Raw genomic sequence first — 17,095 nt, 5'->3', positions numbered from 1 at the left:
TTTGGGAACCTGAATCCCACTGGAACTAAAGGTAATACTGAAACAGCAAAAAGTTCTGAATGCAAGGCTGTGTAGAGGCAATCTTGAAAGACCCAAAACAAAGCAAAAAGCCTTCTTCCATGTATTTCTAATATAGTTCTTTTCTGCATACTCCTAAGAAACTCTTTTCCAACTAGTAATCCCCACTAACTTCCAAAGGGAGGGGGGAGACCCACGAGATCACAACTAGTACTAAAAATGGCAAATAAAATGTTTTAATTTCAGAAACTCAGTTCACCATTTATAAATACACTAAAACATAGTAAATGCAAAAAAAAATTAGGCAGAGGTACAGTATTTTAACAAAACTACGTCTTTCCTAAAGGTCATAGGCAACTCCCATTTCCCTGAAGAATTTCATCAATGCACAGAAATGGGAAGAGGAATCTTGAATATTAAAAAATAAAACAGAACACAGAGCATACTGTTTACAATTAAAATGCTGGCTATTCTTAAACCTCGGTTTGAGGCTTCGACGGCTCTACAATATTTTATTTGCCTGATCAACAGTGTCAATTATAGGTCAATCCTAGCAAATCACATTCTAAGCAGGGCACTGTTCTAGAAGGGATATTGGATGAGAACCAGACTGTCGACTTCTACAGAAAACCAGGATTTCGTTTTTACACCAAGTAGTAGCACTGGATGTTTGGATGCACTCTGTTTTTAAAAAGAATATAAAGGTGACTGCTTGTATTTCTTTCAAATACACTGTATTAAATAAACAACTGGAAACAAAGCTGAAAATAAACACCCCCAAAACCTTATAAATACTCAAGCTCTAATTCAGTTACAGTGTAAAAAAAAAACCAACCTGAAGAAGGACCACTGAATGGCAAGACTATAGGTTACTGATAACTGATCTTCCATAATACCTCTAACTTTAGTTTATTCCAATACTAACTCAATAGCCACCTTTAGTACATACATCATACTGGAATATTCTCATAACCTTTTAAGTACATTAGACCTGCAGTTAAAACCTGCTATGTAAAAAGATGGCTTCAATTCCACCTTTTATGTACAGCTTTCTTCTGACAGCTAGAAAATGTCCCCCCCCCCCCCCGTTGTATAATTAAAGCAATATTTAACTAATATACAGTACCTGGTTTATGGTTTTTACACAATTGAATAAAAAACTACATAATAGAACTGTTTACATCTTTGTCTGCGTCTCTATTCAAACAACCGTTTTAAAACTTCATTTACAATTCTCAATTAAAACCTACATAATTTTGTGTAATAGGGACAAAGACAAGCTAATTCTAGTAAGAAGTTTTAAAAAAAACACATATGTACAGTATCTGGCCTGAAGGACAATTAGTAAGGCACATGTAGACATATAGAAAGACAAAAAAATAAAACTAGAATTGGGAACTACTGTCACTGATTAGATGTCATACATGGCCCCTACTGGAGCAATTTAACAAACTAAGTTACAAATACAGTAATTATCCAGTGAGCAACAATAATTTTAGACTGGCAGCTTGTTCATTAGTTTCAATACTGGAAGTATATCAAAGGAAGATTGACTTTCAAAAAAATAAGTTTTTCGAAGTGTTCCATTGCTAGCCTTGACTGGCTAAAGCTGCTGTTCTCATTGGATGTACTGAACAATCTTTCTGATGGAACAATGCTCGGGGGACAACCCAGAAATCGGACCGCCAACTTTGACAGTATTGGCCAAGATGACTTCTTAAAATTCCAGTATGTCAGAGGATCACAGTTATGCTCAAGCACTTCTTCCTCCAAGTACAAAAGCACCATTTCTTCTGGCAATTTAGCCTTCTCTTTTGGAACTTTTGCTTTTTTCATATCTTCCATAAGTGACCAAAGATTACTGTCCCCGTAAGAGTTTTTAGATGGTGAACCCATACCACACCCATTGGAAACAGGTTTCTCATCATCTGAGGTAGCACTTAATATTTCTAGCTCCCTGATTAAGTTCTGTTTATACTGTTCGGCCTCCTCTTCTGTGAATAACGAAGCCTTGTAACGAGGGTCCAAAAGAGTAGCAAAAATGTACCTTGGATCATGAAGTGTAGAAGACAACCTACTCACCATAGCTTCTTTTAAAGACTTCAGCATGGTATCTATACCCATCGTTTCCTCAAACAGTAGTTCAATTTTCCTGTTGAGGATATGAATCATTGGAATTACTTGGCTTAAAGTGGACATGTGAGTGCTCATCTCTCTGCTTGCAACTTCAAAGGGCTTGAGAGCATGACAGACAGACTGCATCACTTCCCACTGATCGCAGCTTATTAATTCCCTGAAGCTGCACTCGATGGACATTTCGTCAATCGCTCTTTTCTGCTCAATGAGGCGTTCGAGCATGTGGAACGATGTATTCCACTTTGATGGGACGTCTTGGATTAATTGATGCTGGGGCAAGTGATACTCTTTCTGCAGCTCTGCCAGCTTCTCTCTCGCTTTCGCCGACCGATGGACACGTTCGCAAATCTTTCTTGCAATACTAAGCAAGTTCTGAACCATTCTCTGGCTTTTAATAGCTTCGTTAACTATTAGGTTAACTGTGTGACCAAAGCACTGCACGCTCGAATGATCCCCTTCATTTAAAGTTTTTCCTATAGTCTGATTATCTGTAACAGTAATCCCAATCTGAAGCCCGATTGAGGTTATCCAGGCTTCCCACCAATATTCTAGTTGCTTCTGAATGCTGATACCACTGTAGTCGCAATCTATCTGTGAAACGTTTAACAGAGCCGAACAATGGTAATCTTCACACTGTGGTCGAACCCTTGACTCAAATGTTACCCAGTGAGCAGTAAGAGTTAGATATTCTCGAGTTTGGTTACTCATCCATATCCCAGACGTAAAATGGATTACGCCACTTTCAGCTTCTTTAAGATGCGAAACAATTATTTGTTTCACACTTTCATACATATCAGGTATTGCAGTCCTAGAAAAATAGGATGGTGAAGGCAAAGAATACTGAGGCTGCAAGTATTCAAGCAGTCGATTAAAGCCAATATTGTCTACAAAAGAATATGGCTGAAGGTCAAGTGCAATCATTTCGGCTACAAGACTTGTAATTTTTTTGGCAACAGGGTGAGTGTCAGAAAATTTATCACTGGCTTCATCAAAAGATGAAGATCCCAACAGATCCGTGCTCAGTGGCACACGACTATTTGTAGATGAGGACAATACTGGCTCTGAGGCATCTGGTTTCAGGACATTGTTATGAAATCGTTGCAAATGTCTTAGAAGGCAACTGGTACCTAGATTGGTTGGCTTTTTCCCCCGACTTATTGTACGTCCACAGTGCATACATATTACTTTAGTTGAATCTGCAGAACAAATTGAAAAATGATTCCACAGTTTTGAGGTCTTTTTGCTACTAACAGGAAATATGACTTGACTATCATTAGTGACCATTGTAGGCAATTCAGTCAGTTTTGAAGATGAACATTCTGCAGAGGCCAGAGTTGCATAAGGAGAATTTGCTAAACTCACATCCATAAAATTCTTCTGGATACCAATGAGTTCAGGATGGCGTCTATATAAGTGTCTTGTCAAACAGCTTGTACCCACATCGCCTTTCCTTCCACGATTTATCATACAATTGCAATGTCTACACATGACTTTTAGACTATTCCCTGGAGACAAAGAAAAATGATGCCAAACTTCTGACTTAAGCTTCCGCATCATCCGTTTATTCTGATGAAAAACAGCACCATGTTCAAATATCAAAGGACTTTTCTCAGGGGAAGAAACTAAGGAAGCCTCACCTATATCATCAGATGACAATAACGATGAGTCTTCCATGAGAGCATCTCCCAAAGGTAGATGTGAATTGTTTTCTTCAACCATTCTATCTGGAGAAGAACAAACAGATGCTGGTTCTTTAGTCAGTTTTCCAGGGGATGACACAGAACTCAGATCACCATCTGAAGGCAATAAAGGTGGCAGCAGAGTTGGAGGAGCCGTGTACAGTGGGGGAATGCTTGAACCACCTCCATTCTCTTGTAGAACAATAGAACGATGGGCTCTCCACATGTGCCGTATTAAGCAACTAGTTCCAAGATCTTTACCATTCTTTCCCCTGCTGAATTCATTCATGCAGTGGATGCAAACAGCTTTTGAGTTATCTAAAGGAGACAAATAAAAATGCTTCCAGACTGCAGATCTTCTCCTAGAGCCAGATGAACTCTTAGGAACTTGAACAGTTTTCTCTGCTATGTTCTCCACTGTTTCTTCACACTGGCTATTAGGAAACTGTTGAGATGACACAACAACAACTTCTTCTTTATTGTTCTTTTCAGCAAGCGACAGATCTGAGGGCAAATCTTCAGTAGAAATTATAGGAAAAGACTCCTCAGTTATTTGATCTGGTGATGGGATTTTGGAAACTGCTTTCTTAACCAGTTTTATAGGAGCCAACGTGCTGGTTAGATCTCCAATATCTGCAGACTGAGGTGGCAGTAACAATGAAGGAGAAGGAAAGGGAGATATAGTTGGGATGCCTCCATTTTCTTGAATGAGTACAGTAGGGTGGGCTCTCCTCACATGCCTCATGAGACAACTTGTACTTAAGTCTTTTTCATTTTTACCCCTGCTAAACTCTTTCATGCAGTACATACATATTGCTTTTGTGCTGTCTCTAGGAGATATAAAAAAATGATTCCAAGCAGGGGACTTTTTTCGGGAGCTTATGCTTCTGCTTGAAAGAAGGCTCTGCGTTACAGCTTCCATTGCTACATCATAAAGAGTGCTGCTGTACTGGGAAAACAGAGATCCATAATCATCTTCATTTTCGGCAGACACATATTTGCCTGGATTGTTATGGACAAAATTCTTCTCTCTGTCGTCTTGCTCATCACTGCTATCTGTCTGTCTTAAGTCTTCTGGCTCAGTTTTGATATCCGCTGTTTCTAAAGCACAATTACTATCATCTTCTGGTTCCACTTTTAAATTGTTGATTTTATCTATTACAAAGTTACCATCAATTGGGGGGGAATGTGCCCTATCTGTATCCATGGTTGACTTCCGTTACTTCTGCTGTGTCTTCATACCTTAAAGTGAAGAACTACAGTTAAATTCTAACAACTAATGCAAAAAAAAATTATGATGGGAACATAAGAAGAAATGTTTTTATGCAAACTTATGGAAAATAATTTGGTTTAATGCATAACATCTCATTCTTCCCTCCAGGATTTTGAGTTTCCGAGTCATAAATTAGTTTTGATGGTTGCTGGTATTAAATGCTTCATATTGTGGGGAGCAGCCTTGGGTTCTTTCCCAATAAAATCATGTACTCTATTACAGTCTGTTCACATCATCTAGAAAGAAAAAAAAAGAAAAGATGTAAGCACAGCTATTCAAGTGAGCTTTCTTTTCTGAACCAAATGATTATTCTTTGTTCCATATTTAGCCGTTAAATATAACTATTTATGTAAATTAATTTAAGCACAAGACTGAGTAACTTTAGGAAAAAATGTAACAGTGCTTTAAAATTACTTTTTAGATTTTATAGATATAATTTTGCACAATTTGTAATGGCCAGATCCAGAGACCTACTTCAGGTACACAAAAGCTTAGATATACCCAGTGTGTATTATATATGAAAACTAGATTTAAATAGCGTGACATCTCAGATTCTTGTCAAAAGCTCTCTGTTTAAAAAGCGACTTGCAAAGCAACACGAAGAGCAGCTGTTTTGAGAAACACAAGCCAAAGTCCTGTTGGTTGAACAGTATTGTGCAGTTCTTTGAACTCAAGCCATTATTTGTCTGTAATCCAGTTAGCATAGGCCAGAACAATCCTGGTGGAGCTGCACTCAACAGTTCTCCGGACCCCAAAATTCTGCTTGGCTTACTATCTAAATCTCTATATTTCGTTGGTTTAAAATATAAAATTCAGTTCTAGCGCTTCACATGAGCAGTTACTTGCTCATTGATCAAAGGGGAGTTTCTCTTCCCTTTTCAGCCAACTGAAAAGCTGACTGCATCCAACCGAACAAGTGGTACAGTTTCCACATGCACGCACAATAGTGCCAAGATGTCACGTTTCAGAAACAATCCAAAGTTAACAGATACCTGCCTTTACATGCGCCAGAGATTGATCCTGATACTTAGTAAACGTTGCCAAACTGTGTTTAACGGCACGTTCTTGAAGAAGTATCTGAAGAAGTGCGCGTGCGCTTTATACCGTGAATAAAACTTTGTTGGACTTAAAGGTACCGCTGGACTCAAACTTTGCTAAGAACATAAGAGAAGCCATGTTGGATCAGGCCAGTGGCCCATCTAGTCCAACACTCTGTGTCACATAAGAACATAAGAGAAGCCATGTTGGATCAGGCCAACGGCCCATCCAGTCCAACACTCTGTGTCACACAGTGGCAAAAAAAAATTATACATACACACACACTGTGGCTAATAGCCACTGATGGACCTCTGCTCCATATTTTTATCTAAACCCCTCTTGAAGGTGGCTATGCTTGTGGCCGCCACCACCTCCTGTGGCAGTGAATTCCACATGTTAATCACCCTTTGGGTGAAGCTCTGGTGCTTCAGACCATCGGGGCTACCCTCCTGAACGTATGTTCTCGAGTAAAGGGATATTCAGTCGAAAAGATCTGAGACTTATTGCTGCTAGCTTTCACCAAGCCATGCATCCTCAATTCTAAACTGAATGCATGTGTTTTTAATTTATTTTAAGGAACCATGGCGTACTGTAATGACATAAAATCCTGACTTTCTGAATCTGATGGTTTCTTCTGCCTACAAGTAACTTGCACCCCAAAGAGGGAGGGGCTTTATGGAGATATGGGAGGTGCACCCTAACCCACCGTTCATCCTAGTGACCATTCATTTTGCCTGCATGCGCTTCGGCATCAGACAAAGAAGGCAGAGCTCAACCGAGTCTACACATGGCCTTACATCAGGAGTGGATTTAATCATGCCCCCAGAGTTTAAAACAGGTTAGCAAACACTGGTTAAGAGAGAACCTTGTTAGCATTAACAACAGTTAACACCCACGCTAATTAAATTTTTAACCCTTACTAAGACGGAAAGAGAAATTCAGACACAAGAAGTGAGGGAGTACAAGGGCACAGACTTGCGGCAGTTCCCTTACCACGGATAAGGAGAGTTATGCCTGCCCCAATTCTAAAATGGCAAAAAAAAAAATGTATTTCATGTGATATAAAGGCAACGTGAGAGCATGCTGATGTTATCATGAAAAGTAACTCGCGTGAAACCTGTAACTGAAGAACATGCTTTGGAATAAGCAGCATGTGCTCATTAAAAAACAATCGTGTGTGACCACCTCACTGATGAAGAAGTAAACCTTGTCATCTAGTAAGAATAGCAGAACGGGGAAGGAAAGCAAAAGATGTACCTATAAGTCGTTGCATATGTATTAATTTGCATGGAAAGGAATTTAAGTGGAATCATACATGGTTGGCAGACTAAGGGTTCATCCACTCCTAACTCCCTTCCCTTCAATCTTCTTCAGTCTACTTAGCATAAAGCTGATAGAAAATTAATGATGCCACTCCCATCACTGACAGAATGCCTCCCTTGCCAGTTAATTTGAAATGGTAGTGGCAACAGCTCTAATTCCTGTCCACCCTTGCTTCTGGCAAGCAGCCTGAGGTGAAGGATGTATGCAAGAAAATTAGATAGGAAGTGAATGGATGCAGCCCGCCTACCTGGTGTGCACGACCTTTCGTTAAGAAGACTTACAGAGAATAGGGCAAGACAAAAATGCTGAGACTCTCATCCACTTAATTCATACCCAGAACATAAGAAGAACCATATGGGTGGTACAGAACTGGCAGCAATACAGGAACACACCCATAACAATGTAACGGATATTTCCCCATGCACTCTGAAGAGCTGGGGCCAGATCCAAAGTACACATAACTTACAGTATTTCTGTTCCTTTAAAATGAAGTTATTCAGAATTCTTACACAAATGTGAAAGCACTATCAGTTCTAAAAACAAACAAACAACCCAGCCCTACATTAAAAGGGGGAAATGTGTATGCCAACAGAACAGAATTAGCATTTACAATGACCCAATGTGATCCATACTGCATTGTCTTACTGTATAGTATAGCAACAGCTAAAAATACATTGAAAGGTTGGACATTTTCATCACATACAAATTTAAGTATACTAAATAATATTTAGTAAGGACTTTACAACCTCAAAACAATTCTTGTGCGGCTCAAATAGTACGATAAATTTCTGTTAAGTTTTCCCTGTCTTTAAGTTGAGTATTTATAGGGAGAGATTTAGCAAGCCAGCCAACGATTAGCTAAGGTTATAAAACTTTGTTTTGCCTGAAGATGCTAACTCTAATGGCATTCAGGACAAAGAGTGCGGTGTTGTAGCAAACAAATATTCCATACTAATACGGGGGGGGGGGGGGGGGGGAAATGTTCAAAATACCTTCTGTTCAACAACAGGCTAAAATGGTAATAGTGGCAGAATTAAAAAAAAAATAGTGGCAGGATTTTTAAATAATTAGATGCAATAAATCCCCTTTTCTTTCTTCAAAATCTCGTAATGATCAAAACAAGATTTGAAATGCATTTTATTCAATAAATATTGCCAGAATTGATAATCACATACCTCATAGGCTTCATCCTCCTAATGAGGTCCCATAGTAATAAGTGGATGTGGCAACTTCCACAAACTGGACTTACTGAAAAAAACAGATCAGCACACTCAAGCCTACACAAAGACAAGTAGCACTCACAGTACAGCATTATGATCACATCAAATATATTTGGACACACAGGCAACACAGATCTTCAGGATGCCTGCACACTTAATGTTTAAGTTTTTAGCACCATAAAACCTCTAATTCTGCATCAACTTCTTCACATGGTTAAATTTCTCGGGCTCTAACATAGTATTGACTGGAATATTTTAAATCACTGTTTACAATTTTAACACAAAAGCTAACCATTCAGGGCATTTTACATCTGATGAACCCACCTCAAGTAGAAAAATGAATAGAGCAGAATGAAATAAACAGTATTTTATAAGGCACTTACCTATCTGATCTATTATCTCTTGCTGGCTTCATTGCTGAAAGTATCTACAGATCTAGAAAACAGGGAAGGGGGAGAGAAAAAAATATATATATACCATAGGTTGTTATGTTTCCATATTGAAGCTTATAGTTTTTCAACTGGTCAGAAGATATATGTTATCCCCAGCTTTTAGCCATAAATATGCCAGCTATATTCAACATAGCTATTAAATCATTTTGGTCTAATAGTGCAATGCAAAATGTATTAAAGGTCAGCAATGCCTTTTGCTGAGTTTTACCAACAATACTCATGGCCTCTCTGCAAATCCTTTAGATAATAAAAGCCGCACCATGGTGGCAAATCTGAGGATTTTCATTGGTTGGATGTGGGCTAAGCAGAATTGGCTTGCACTCTGTCTCTGGCATGCCACTGGCTGATTCTCCTTTCCCCCGCCCACCACCAGCTCCTGTCAGGGGAGAACCCCATCAGACAGCCACTGACCTCTGAGGGAGACAGTTCTCGGATGACAGGTTCTCCTGAGGTCCTACTGATCACTACTGCCTCTCCTCAAGGCCCACTGTGGGAAGTCAGGGACAGTCTGCCCCCTCCCCCAACAATGCTGCTGCAAAGCAAAAAGTGAAGCAAACAATAAACTGTGAGATACATGTTCAGGAGACAAACAGTAGCAGTTACTCCTCTTCAACTGACACAAAAGGAGTGTTCATTCACACCAGGAAGGGGCCAGTTCAACAGCAGCAGATAAACAGACTGACACCATACAATGGATCAAGCCCCCTTTCCACCTGCAAATACTCTTCACTCTTTTTGTTCAAATTAGGCTAGAGTGGCCTCATATGATAGAATGGACTCTATTCTGTACTATGGGTCTATAGGAAACAATGGTCTCCATTCTATCCTATCAGCCCACAGGACATAATTAATGGTCTCCATTCTGTCCTATGAGTCCATTGGACAGATGGGAGTCCATTCTATACTGTGAGACCATTGGACAGAATGGACGTCATTGTATCCTATGGGCCCATAGGATGGAATGGACTCCAATATGTCCTATGGATTCATAGGATACAATGCAGTCCATTCTGTCCTATGGGGCCATAAGATACAATGGAATCCACTCTGCCCTATGGCCCCATGAGATGGAATTGACTCCCTTTTGCTTTTCCACCACCTGCAAGTGGGAGGGAGCAAAAAGGAGGCTTGCAATGGCTCCCTGCCTCTTACAGCCATCAGAGGAGTGGGTCTGCCTGTCAGTTGCTTGCTTTAAGAGATGGGGAGCCATTGGAAGGCTCCCTTTCACTACCCCCACCTGCAAGTGGTTTGTTCAATGTTTCTGTGAGGTTTTTTAATGTTGTAAGCTGCCCAGAGCCCGCTTGTGGGATAGGGCGGGGTATAAATCGAAAAATTAAATTAAAATTAATGGCTGCCTGCCCATCTTGTCATTTTTCTGTCTCCCTGTCTTCTTCCTTTCTTTCATTTTCCTCTTTTCCTCCTTTCTCCCCAACTTTTCCATAACTCTCCCTTCCTTCCTCTCATTCTTTCTCTGTCTCTCCGTCTTTTTCTTTCATTCTGTCTATTTTCCTTCTCATTTTTCTTTCACTCATTTGTCTCTCTTTTTTACCTCTCCCTTCTGTTCTTTCTCTCATTCTTTTTATTTCATTCTACTTTCCTTCCTTTCATTTTTCTTTCTCACATTCCTTTCTCCCTATCTTTTGCCTACCATTCCTTCTGTCTCTCTCTCTCTTTCATTCTGTTTGTCTATCTTCCTTCCTTCCTGCCATCTACACGCTCATCACCCCTGCAATATTTTTTCGAACACCCGTTGTATTTCTTCCTACAATGAGCTTTACTGCTAGTTTAGTATAAAACTAAGAGAGCACCCAAAGCCCACTGAATCAGCCCACAAGACTGCACACACTGCCCTCCAGACAACAGTTAGACACACTCTTCAGTCAGGAGCATGGTCACACATTTCAGGGAGGAAGCTCCCATGCTATAGGGCAGAGGCCCCCAACCTTTTTTATCCCAGGGACCGGCCCCAGGGCTGGCCGGCCCCCCACGGCCCCAGAGCCAGCGGCCGCCCCCCCACGGTGCCTCCCCCTTTCCTCCCTCCTTTGCCCCACCCCCCCGCAGCCTCACCGCCTCCTATTTTTACCACTTTAAGGTGAAGCACCTTGCAGACCGACTTCCCCTACCGGCGATCAGCTGATCCAATCGGCTGGGAAAACTACGGCAGCGCAGCTGTTTCAGCGGCCGCTTGCCGCTGCCACTGCGGTTTTCTCCGCTGACTGGATCAGCTGATCAGGAGGCTGGAAAGGCCGGCCTGGAAAGCGCTTCATGGCACCTTCCCCGGCCTTAAAGAGGTATAAATGGGGGATGGCTAGGCTGCACAGCCCACTTATAAACAGGCCACAGACCAGTACCGGTCTGGGGCCCAGGGGTTGGAGACCCCTGCTATAGGGTGCTTGTGTGAAAAGTTTCTTTCAGCTGTTTTAACAGTCTAAATACAGGGGTATCCTGCTTACTTGCGTAGTTCAAAACTTAAATTGTATTATTCACTATATGAAGTTCAACCATTCGTATGTTATATCACTGGCCTAATAGCTTTCCAGCACCTTTAAACTGTATCATGCAATCATTTAAGTTGTTTCTATGCATATTCCAAGTAAAGTAAGGATTCTAATCGGCATGATTGTGCCTAGACAGATGTGATAGTGATTTCAAACTGCTGACCCGGGCCCAAAACCTATTAGAGTTAGTTGTGATCAAGGCTAGCCACAATCAGCTTACTTTTAGTCATTAACAAGGCACGCTTCTCAGAGAGCGTTTCAAGTACAGTGGAACTTATTCCCTATGATATAAATGTTTACCAAGAAGCAAGTACAAGGGAAAGCAAGGCGGTCCGATTTAGTCTCAACTAGTTTGTTCCGGCAGTTTTACTGGGATTTAATCACAACTAACTTTGGCTGCATTTAGACGTGGAGTACAGGCATGTGATGTTGCACACCTGATGTTTGTGCGAGATTAACAGTCCAAAGCTGTCACCGCACTGTTTTGGTTCTTTCCTGTGCTGCTCTCCTTGCGCAGCAATGGTCAAACTTTGACTTTAACAAATCAACATTCCACTTGCATTTTTATGGCAGTTCATGCAATTCAAAAAAATGTGAAAGCCGTTTCAGAAAGACAGACAAGTGTCTGATTGATGAAACAATTACTTGCGGTATTTTCAAGCTACACAAGAGACTACTCCCATTGGTCAGTAGTAAGCCAAATTGCAACTGCAGGCACACTAGTAGCATTTCAGAGTCTAAAAAGCCTGTTCGCATTTCATAACAGATGAATGATTATAGTTCAATACTCCCTTTTTTTTCTTTCTTTACAAAGCAGCATCATATATCTTACTGAATTACATAAAAGAGCTATGGCTGTATTGCATGCCCATGAATTGGACACACATTTCTGTTGCCAAATCGTGCCTGGATTGAGCCTCAGTCTCCTGTTAAACCTGTCGCTTTAATTTCTATAGTAAATTAGCCTCTACAGTCAAATTTTTGGTCCTGTTTCCCAGGAACCTGCAGAACTCTGCTGGTGCTGTGGCCTTCTGGTACTGATAACCCCCGTACATCCTTAGAGGATGTTTATATATTCCGAGAGTTAGTGGTGCCACTATCAAAGTTTAAAGAGAGAGGTATCAGAACCTAGTTTCCTTCACTTTCTGAGAGTTTCCTGACTCCAGAGATAGAAAGAAGGAGAGGGATTTGGGTCAGTACATTGGGTCAGTTCTGGTCAGTTCCAGTTTTTCCAGTGACACATTTACCACAGCTATATGTCAGTAGGTATGTCAGCAGCTATAGGTCCAAGAAAGGTATATATCTCTGGTTTACTAATGGTTGAGGTTGTTCTTCAACGCCAAGGAGCCTTGATGTGTAACTAGACTATATTCCTTATTTGTCTGGGTGTACACTGTGGATTTCTGTATTCTACTTGATATCTACTTGGAACATAATAAACTGAATTTAGAATTAAGCTTTGGTCTGTGACTCACTCTCTCTCTGGCAAGGAAGTGCCCAGCCAGCCATACCCACCAAATTAGAACTTTGGAATGGGAACTTGGGGCTCCAGGTTTCCCAGCCCCTAAATGTTTTCCCCAACAATTTGCAGGTACAAAATAAGCATAATATATGGAAAAGACAGGTCTGTCATGGTTTAACACTGACTGCGAAGACCTAGATTCAGATTCCCACTCCTTCCCAAAGTCTGCTGGATTACTTTGGGCCAGTAACTAAACCACTGCATTGAGAGGTTCTGAAGATAAAATGGAGGGGGGGGGGCAATTTGTTCTGCCTGAAGCTCCTCAAAAGGGAGAGCAGGATAAAAATCTATTAAATAAACAAACTATGAAGTTAAATGATATTTAACACTTGATAGACTATTGACAAATTCAATCCTTACAAAAGGGAAGGAAAAGAACAATCAGGATATTCCTCATATACATTAATTTATGCTTGGCACGAAAAGATGTTTTGTAGTTCTACATAGCGTGGTCCTCCCCTGTGAGGTAAATAATTCAGTCTGAGGGGCTGTTTCAACTGCAGCCTACCCAGTAAGCCAAGATAGCTTGAGTGGGAGGTAACACACACAATTCTCAGTGTTTTAGCACAGAGACAAACTCAAATCTGGTAGAATCTACCAGAGGAACCTAGCGCTATTACTACTTACTGTAATTGTTTGGTCTGAGCTCCCATGCCTGACAATTTTTAGTTAGAAAGGTAGCAGTTTTAAAAGCCTCTGGAAGATTCTCACCTCTCTGTCATTTTTTCTTAGTTTATGTAGTTATATCCCACCTTACCACCAAAGGGTATATTTCCCCCACATTTCCATGTGGCAGCCCGCCATGCAGAAGGCAAATGTTTAAAAGCCCCCTAACTCATGATTCAGTCCAAACACTGATGACACTACATCAACATTAGGTTTTAGGGGAGTGACGGTAGCTCAGTGGTAGAGCATCTGCTTGGTAAAGCAGAAGGTCCCAGGTTCATTAGGGAGGGACGGTGGCTCAGTGGTAGAGCATCTGCTTGGGAAGCAGAAGGTCCCAGGTTCAATCCCCGGCATCTCCAAAAAAGGGTCCAGGCAAATAGGTGTGAAAAGCCTCAGCTTGAGACCCTGGAGAGCCGCTGCCAGTCTGAGAAGACAATACTGACCTTGATGGACCATGGGTCTGATTCAGTATAAGGCAGCTTCATATGTCCATATGTTTACACAGAAAGCAAAATACTAATACAGAAAGCAAAATGCTGAAAATATTTTAAACAATGAGACCACCACTCGGAAGTGTTTTACAGCAGCTCTCATATTTATTTGCATTATTTATATCCCACCTTTGTCCTCACAATCCTATGAGGAAAGCTATGCTGAGACTGTGTGACTGGCACGTCTTACATGGGGCACTAGCAAACTTACAAGGCAGATGGGAACTCAAAGCTGGACTTTCCAGTTCCGAGTCCAAAACTTTAACCACTACACCATGCCGGGTCTCAATATTGGGGCTGAGGATGGGTTTAACTGACTCATACAAAATAAGACAATTGAACCGTCTAGTCCAAATACAAAATACGTCAACTGGCAGCAACCACCCTTCCTATTAATACCCGATCACTCAGCATCAGGTGCTCTTCATCAGTTATATTCCCTCCTCTATCATACACCAAAAAGTACATGAATGCTTGTGCAAACATATGCATTGCTGTAGGAACACTCGCCAGGAAGCCCCCATTCCATGAAGCAGCCTAAAGTTGCCCATCTGTACAGCAGAAACAATCCCTGAAAGTACTACCCCCATCTAGAACTGCCTGGGTTGTTAAGAAGATTAGCTAAATAGGGTTTGATTACCTTTTGGTGGTAACAACAGGGGCACTATACTGTTTTAAAGACAAGCACTTAGCATCTCAGGAGGCAGGCCAAGCTATTCACAAAATGCAACAGCAAAAAGGAGTGCAGCAGCATCTTAAACAAGATGTTATCCTACATAAGGTTTACTGCACTAGAGCACACTTTTGACAGACATACAGCTATTCCACACTAGGCAAACCCCACTACGTGCATCTGACAAAGTAGGCTGTAGAAATCTTAGGCCATGGTAACATTAACCTCTAAAAGGTCTCTAGACTTGTGGCGACACAAGAAACCTGGCTACCCCTCTGGAATTATTTAAAGAAAATAGGCTGCTGCAAGGGAGGATGGAGTTGGCCACCCAACATCTCTGTTCCCAAAGAGGTATGTTCCAAAGGGAACTTAAACACATCCTACAGAAGCCCTGTTCTCAAGTTTCAATGAACGCATGTACATCCCACTGCATAAGAAACAGTCAAAGAGTGTGCAAGAAAGAGCCAACACACGTTCCCTTTACAAATGAAACTATGGACCAGTACCCTGAGAAATGTGCGTTTCCCTCACACATTCAGCTGTACTCACGTTGAACATGACACAACTACCCGAAGCACTTTTAAAGAAAAATTAAGTGTATGGAGTACACAACACCACGCGTGCATTCCCTGCAACTTTGCTACATTGTTACAATATGCCATGAATGGGGGGGGGTGGAGGGGAGGAGGTCGCAAAGAAATGAAAAAGCGGCTGCCTATTGATTAAAACAGAGCAAGAGATGGAGGGTCGCAGGAGAAAGCGCTGCGCTCTCAGAGACGGCCCCCCCTTTCAGCGAAGGTGGCACCGGCCAGAACTGAAAAGCGGAGCGGGGACACTGGGCCGAACTGAGAGCCAGACAAATGCCGAATTATCAAAGATTTCAGGTTTTCACGGCTGGTAACATCATTAGGGTTTGTAGAGTCTTTCGGGATCTTAAGACTCTACAAACCCTAAAAATGCCGAATTCCTGGTTTCCTACGGGGAAGTGCGGCCCAGCGCTTTCCGAAGGGGGCTTCCTGCCTGAGAAGCACACGGGGGACTGGGAAGGACCCAAAGCAGCTCCATCTTCCGCCCCGCCTCGCGAGGGGGCTCCGAAAGGGCGGGGGGGGGCAGCTCCGCCCCCTTCTCGAACGAACAGCAAGCCCTTTATTGGCACAAAACAGATTTAGCAGTAAAACAGCAATATAAATAATACAAAATCCTAGATTATAGAGTACGCGGGGAGCTAAAAAGGCATAAAATAAGTAAAATATATACGAGTCGAGTTTAGCCAAATTAAATAATTCAAACAAATAAAATGTGGTCATCCCAGAACCATTCTGTGTCGTAAAAGCTAGCGTGTGTGAGGTTGGAGGGGGCCTGGGTCACTGTTTGTGGCGCCCGCCTGACCAAACCCAACCGCGGCCTTCAAAGGGGGGGGAGGGCGGAAGGACTTCACCTAGCGCACAACTCCGGGGAGAGCGGCTTAAAGGAGTCCCTCTCACACACCCCTCACAACCAAATCTTTCGCCTCGCCTCACCCGTCTTCGCCTCCTCCGGTGCAGCTTCGCCAGGGGGGTCCAGCCACGGGTTAGAGCGAAGGCTCGAGCGGGCCCATCCCATTCATTGCTCAGGCGCTTTGTCTCCCGCTGCCGCGACGCTCTACGCGAACTGCCCCAGCCTCGGCCGCCGCGACAAGAGTGCGCATGTGCCGCTCTCGGGGCAAGGAGACGAGCGGGAGGGGGGGTGGAGCTGGGGCCATGGCACGCAACTCTGAGGAGGGGCGGGGCGTCGTCGGCCGAGCTTGGCGTCGCGCGGGGGTTTCGCGTCGGCGCGGAAAATGTGCGTCGTCGAGCGTCGCCGGCTGTCGTCAGCGCCGTAGGAAAGGTGGGGGAAACAAAAAAAAGGGAGGACAAAATGGCTGAAGCGGAGGTGCTGCTGGGAAGCGGAAGCGAGTGCTCCCAAGCTGCTTAAAAAAGGGGGGAGGGAGAAATAAATAAATGAGAGCTGTTCTGTCTCGTGCGGCCTGCACGGCACCACGGCCTTCTTCATGATGAATGAAAAGTAGGGAGAGGGACGGTGGCTCCGTGGTAGAGCATCTGCTTGGGAAGCAGAAAGCCCCAGGTT

The 17,095-nt window shown here is 42.5% G+C and overlaps 1 protein-coding gene across 2 annotated transcripts; it reads right to left on the bottom strand.

The window, feature by feature from the left end:
• Positions 1-232: 232 nt before the first annotated feature.
• ZBED4 (zinc finger BED-type containing 4) lies at positions 233-16,764 on the bottom strand. 2 transcript variants are annotated; one of them, XM_060244785.1, is made up of 5 exons: positions 16,510-16,764; positions 9,551-9,671; positions 9,071-9,122; positions 8,643-8,715; positions 233-5,342 (listed from the first exon to the last, which is right to left on the bottom strand). In XM_060244785.1, the coding sequence occupies exon 5, from the start codon at positions 5,038-5,040 to the stop codon at positions 1,540-1,542; it is 3,501 nt and encodes a 1,166-aa protein (XP_060100768.1). In that variant the 5' UTR covers positions 5,041-5,342; positions 8,643-8,715; positions 9,071-9,122; positions 9,551-9,671; positions 16,510-16,764; the 3' UTR covers positions 233-1,539. The 2 variants fall into 2 exon arrangements, with proteins under 2 accessions (XP_060100768.1, XP_060100767.1); XM_060244784.1 differs by lacking the exon at positions 9,551-9,671 and having other exon boundaries at positions 16,510-16,699.
• Positions 16,765-17,095: the final 331 nt, after the last annotated feature.

The sequence above is a fragment of the Heteronotia binoei genome, chromosome 8, assembly GCF_032191835.1.
Source record: "Heteronotia binoei isolate CCM8104 ecotype False Entrance Well chromosome 8, APGP_CSIRO_Hbin_v1, whole genome shotgun sequence".
NCBI classification, from domain to species: Eukaryota; Metazoa; Chordata; class Lepidosauria; order Squamata; family Gekkonidae; genus Heteronotia; species Heteronotia binoei.
Note: the sequence above shows the minus strand (reverse complement) of the source record. Positions and strands in the feature narration are given on the sequence as shown.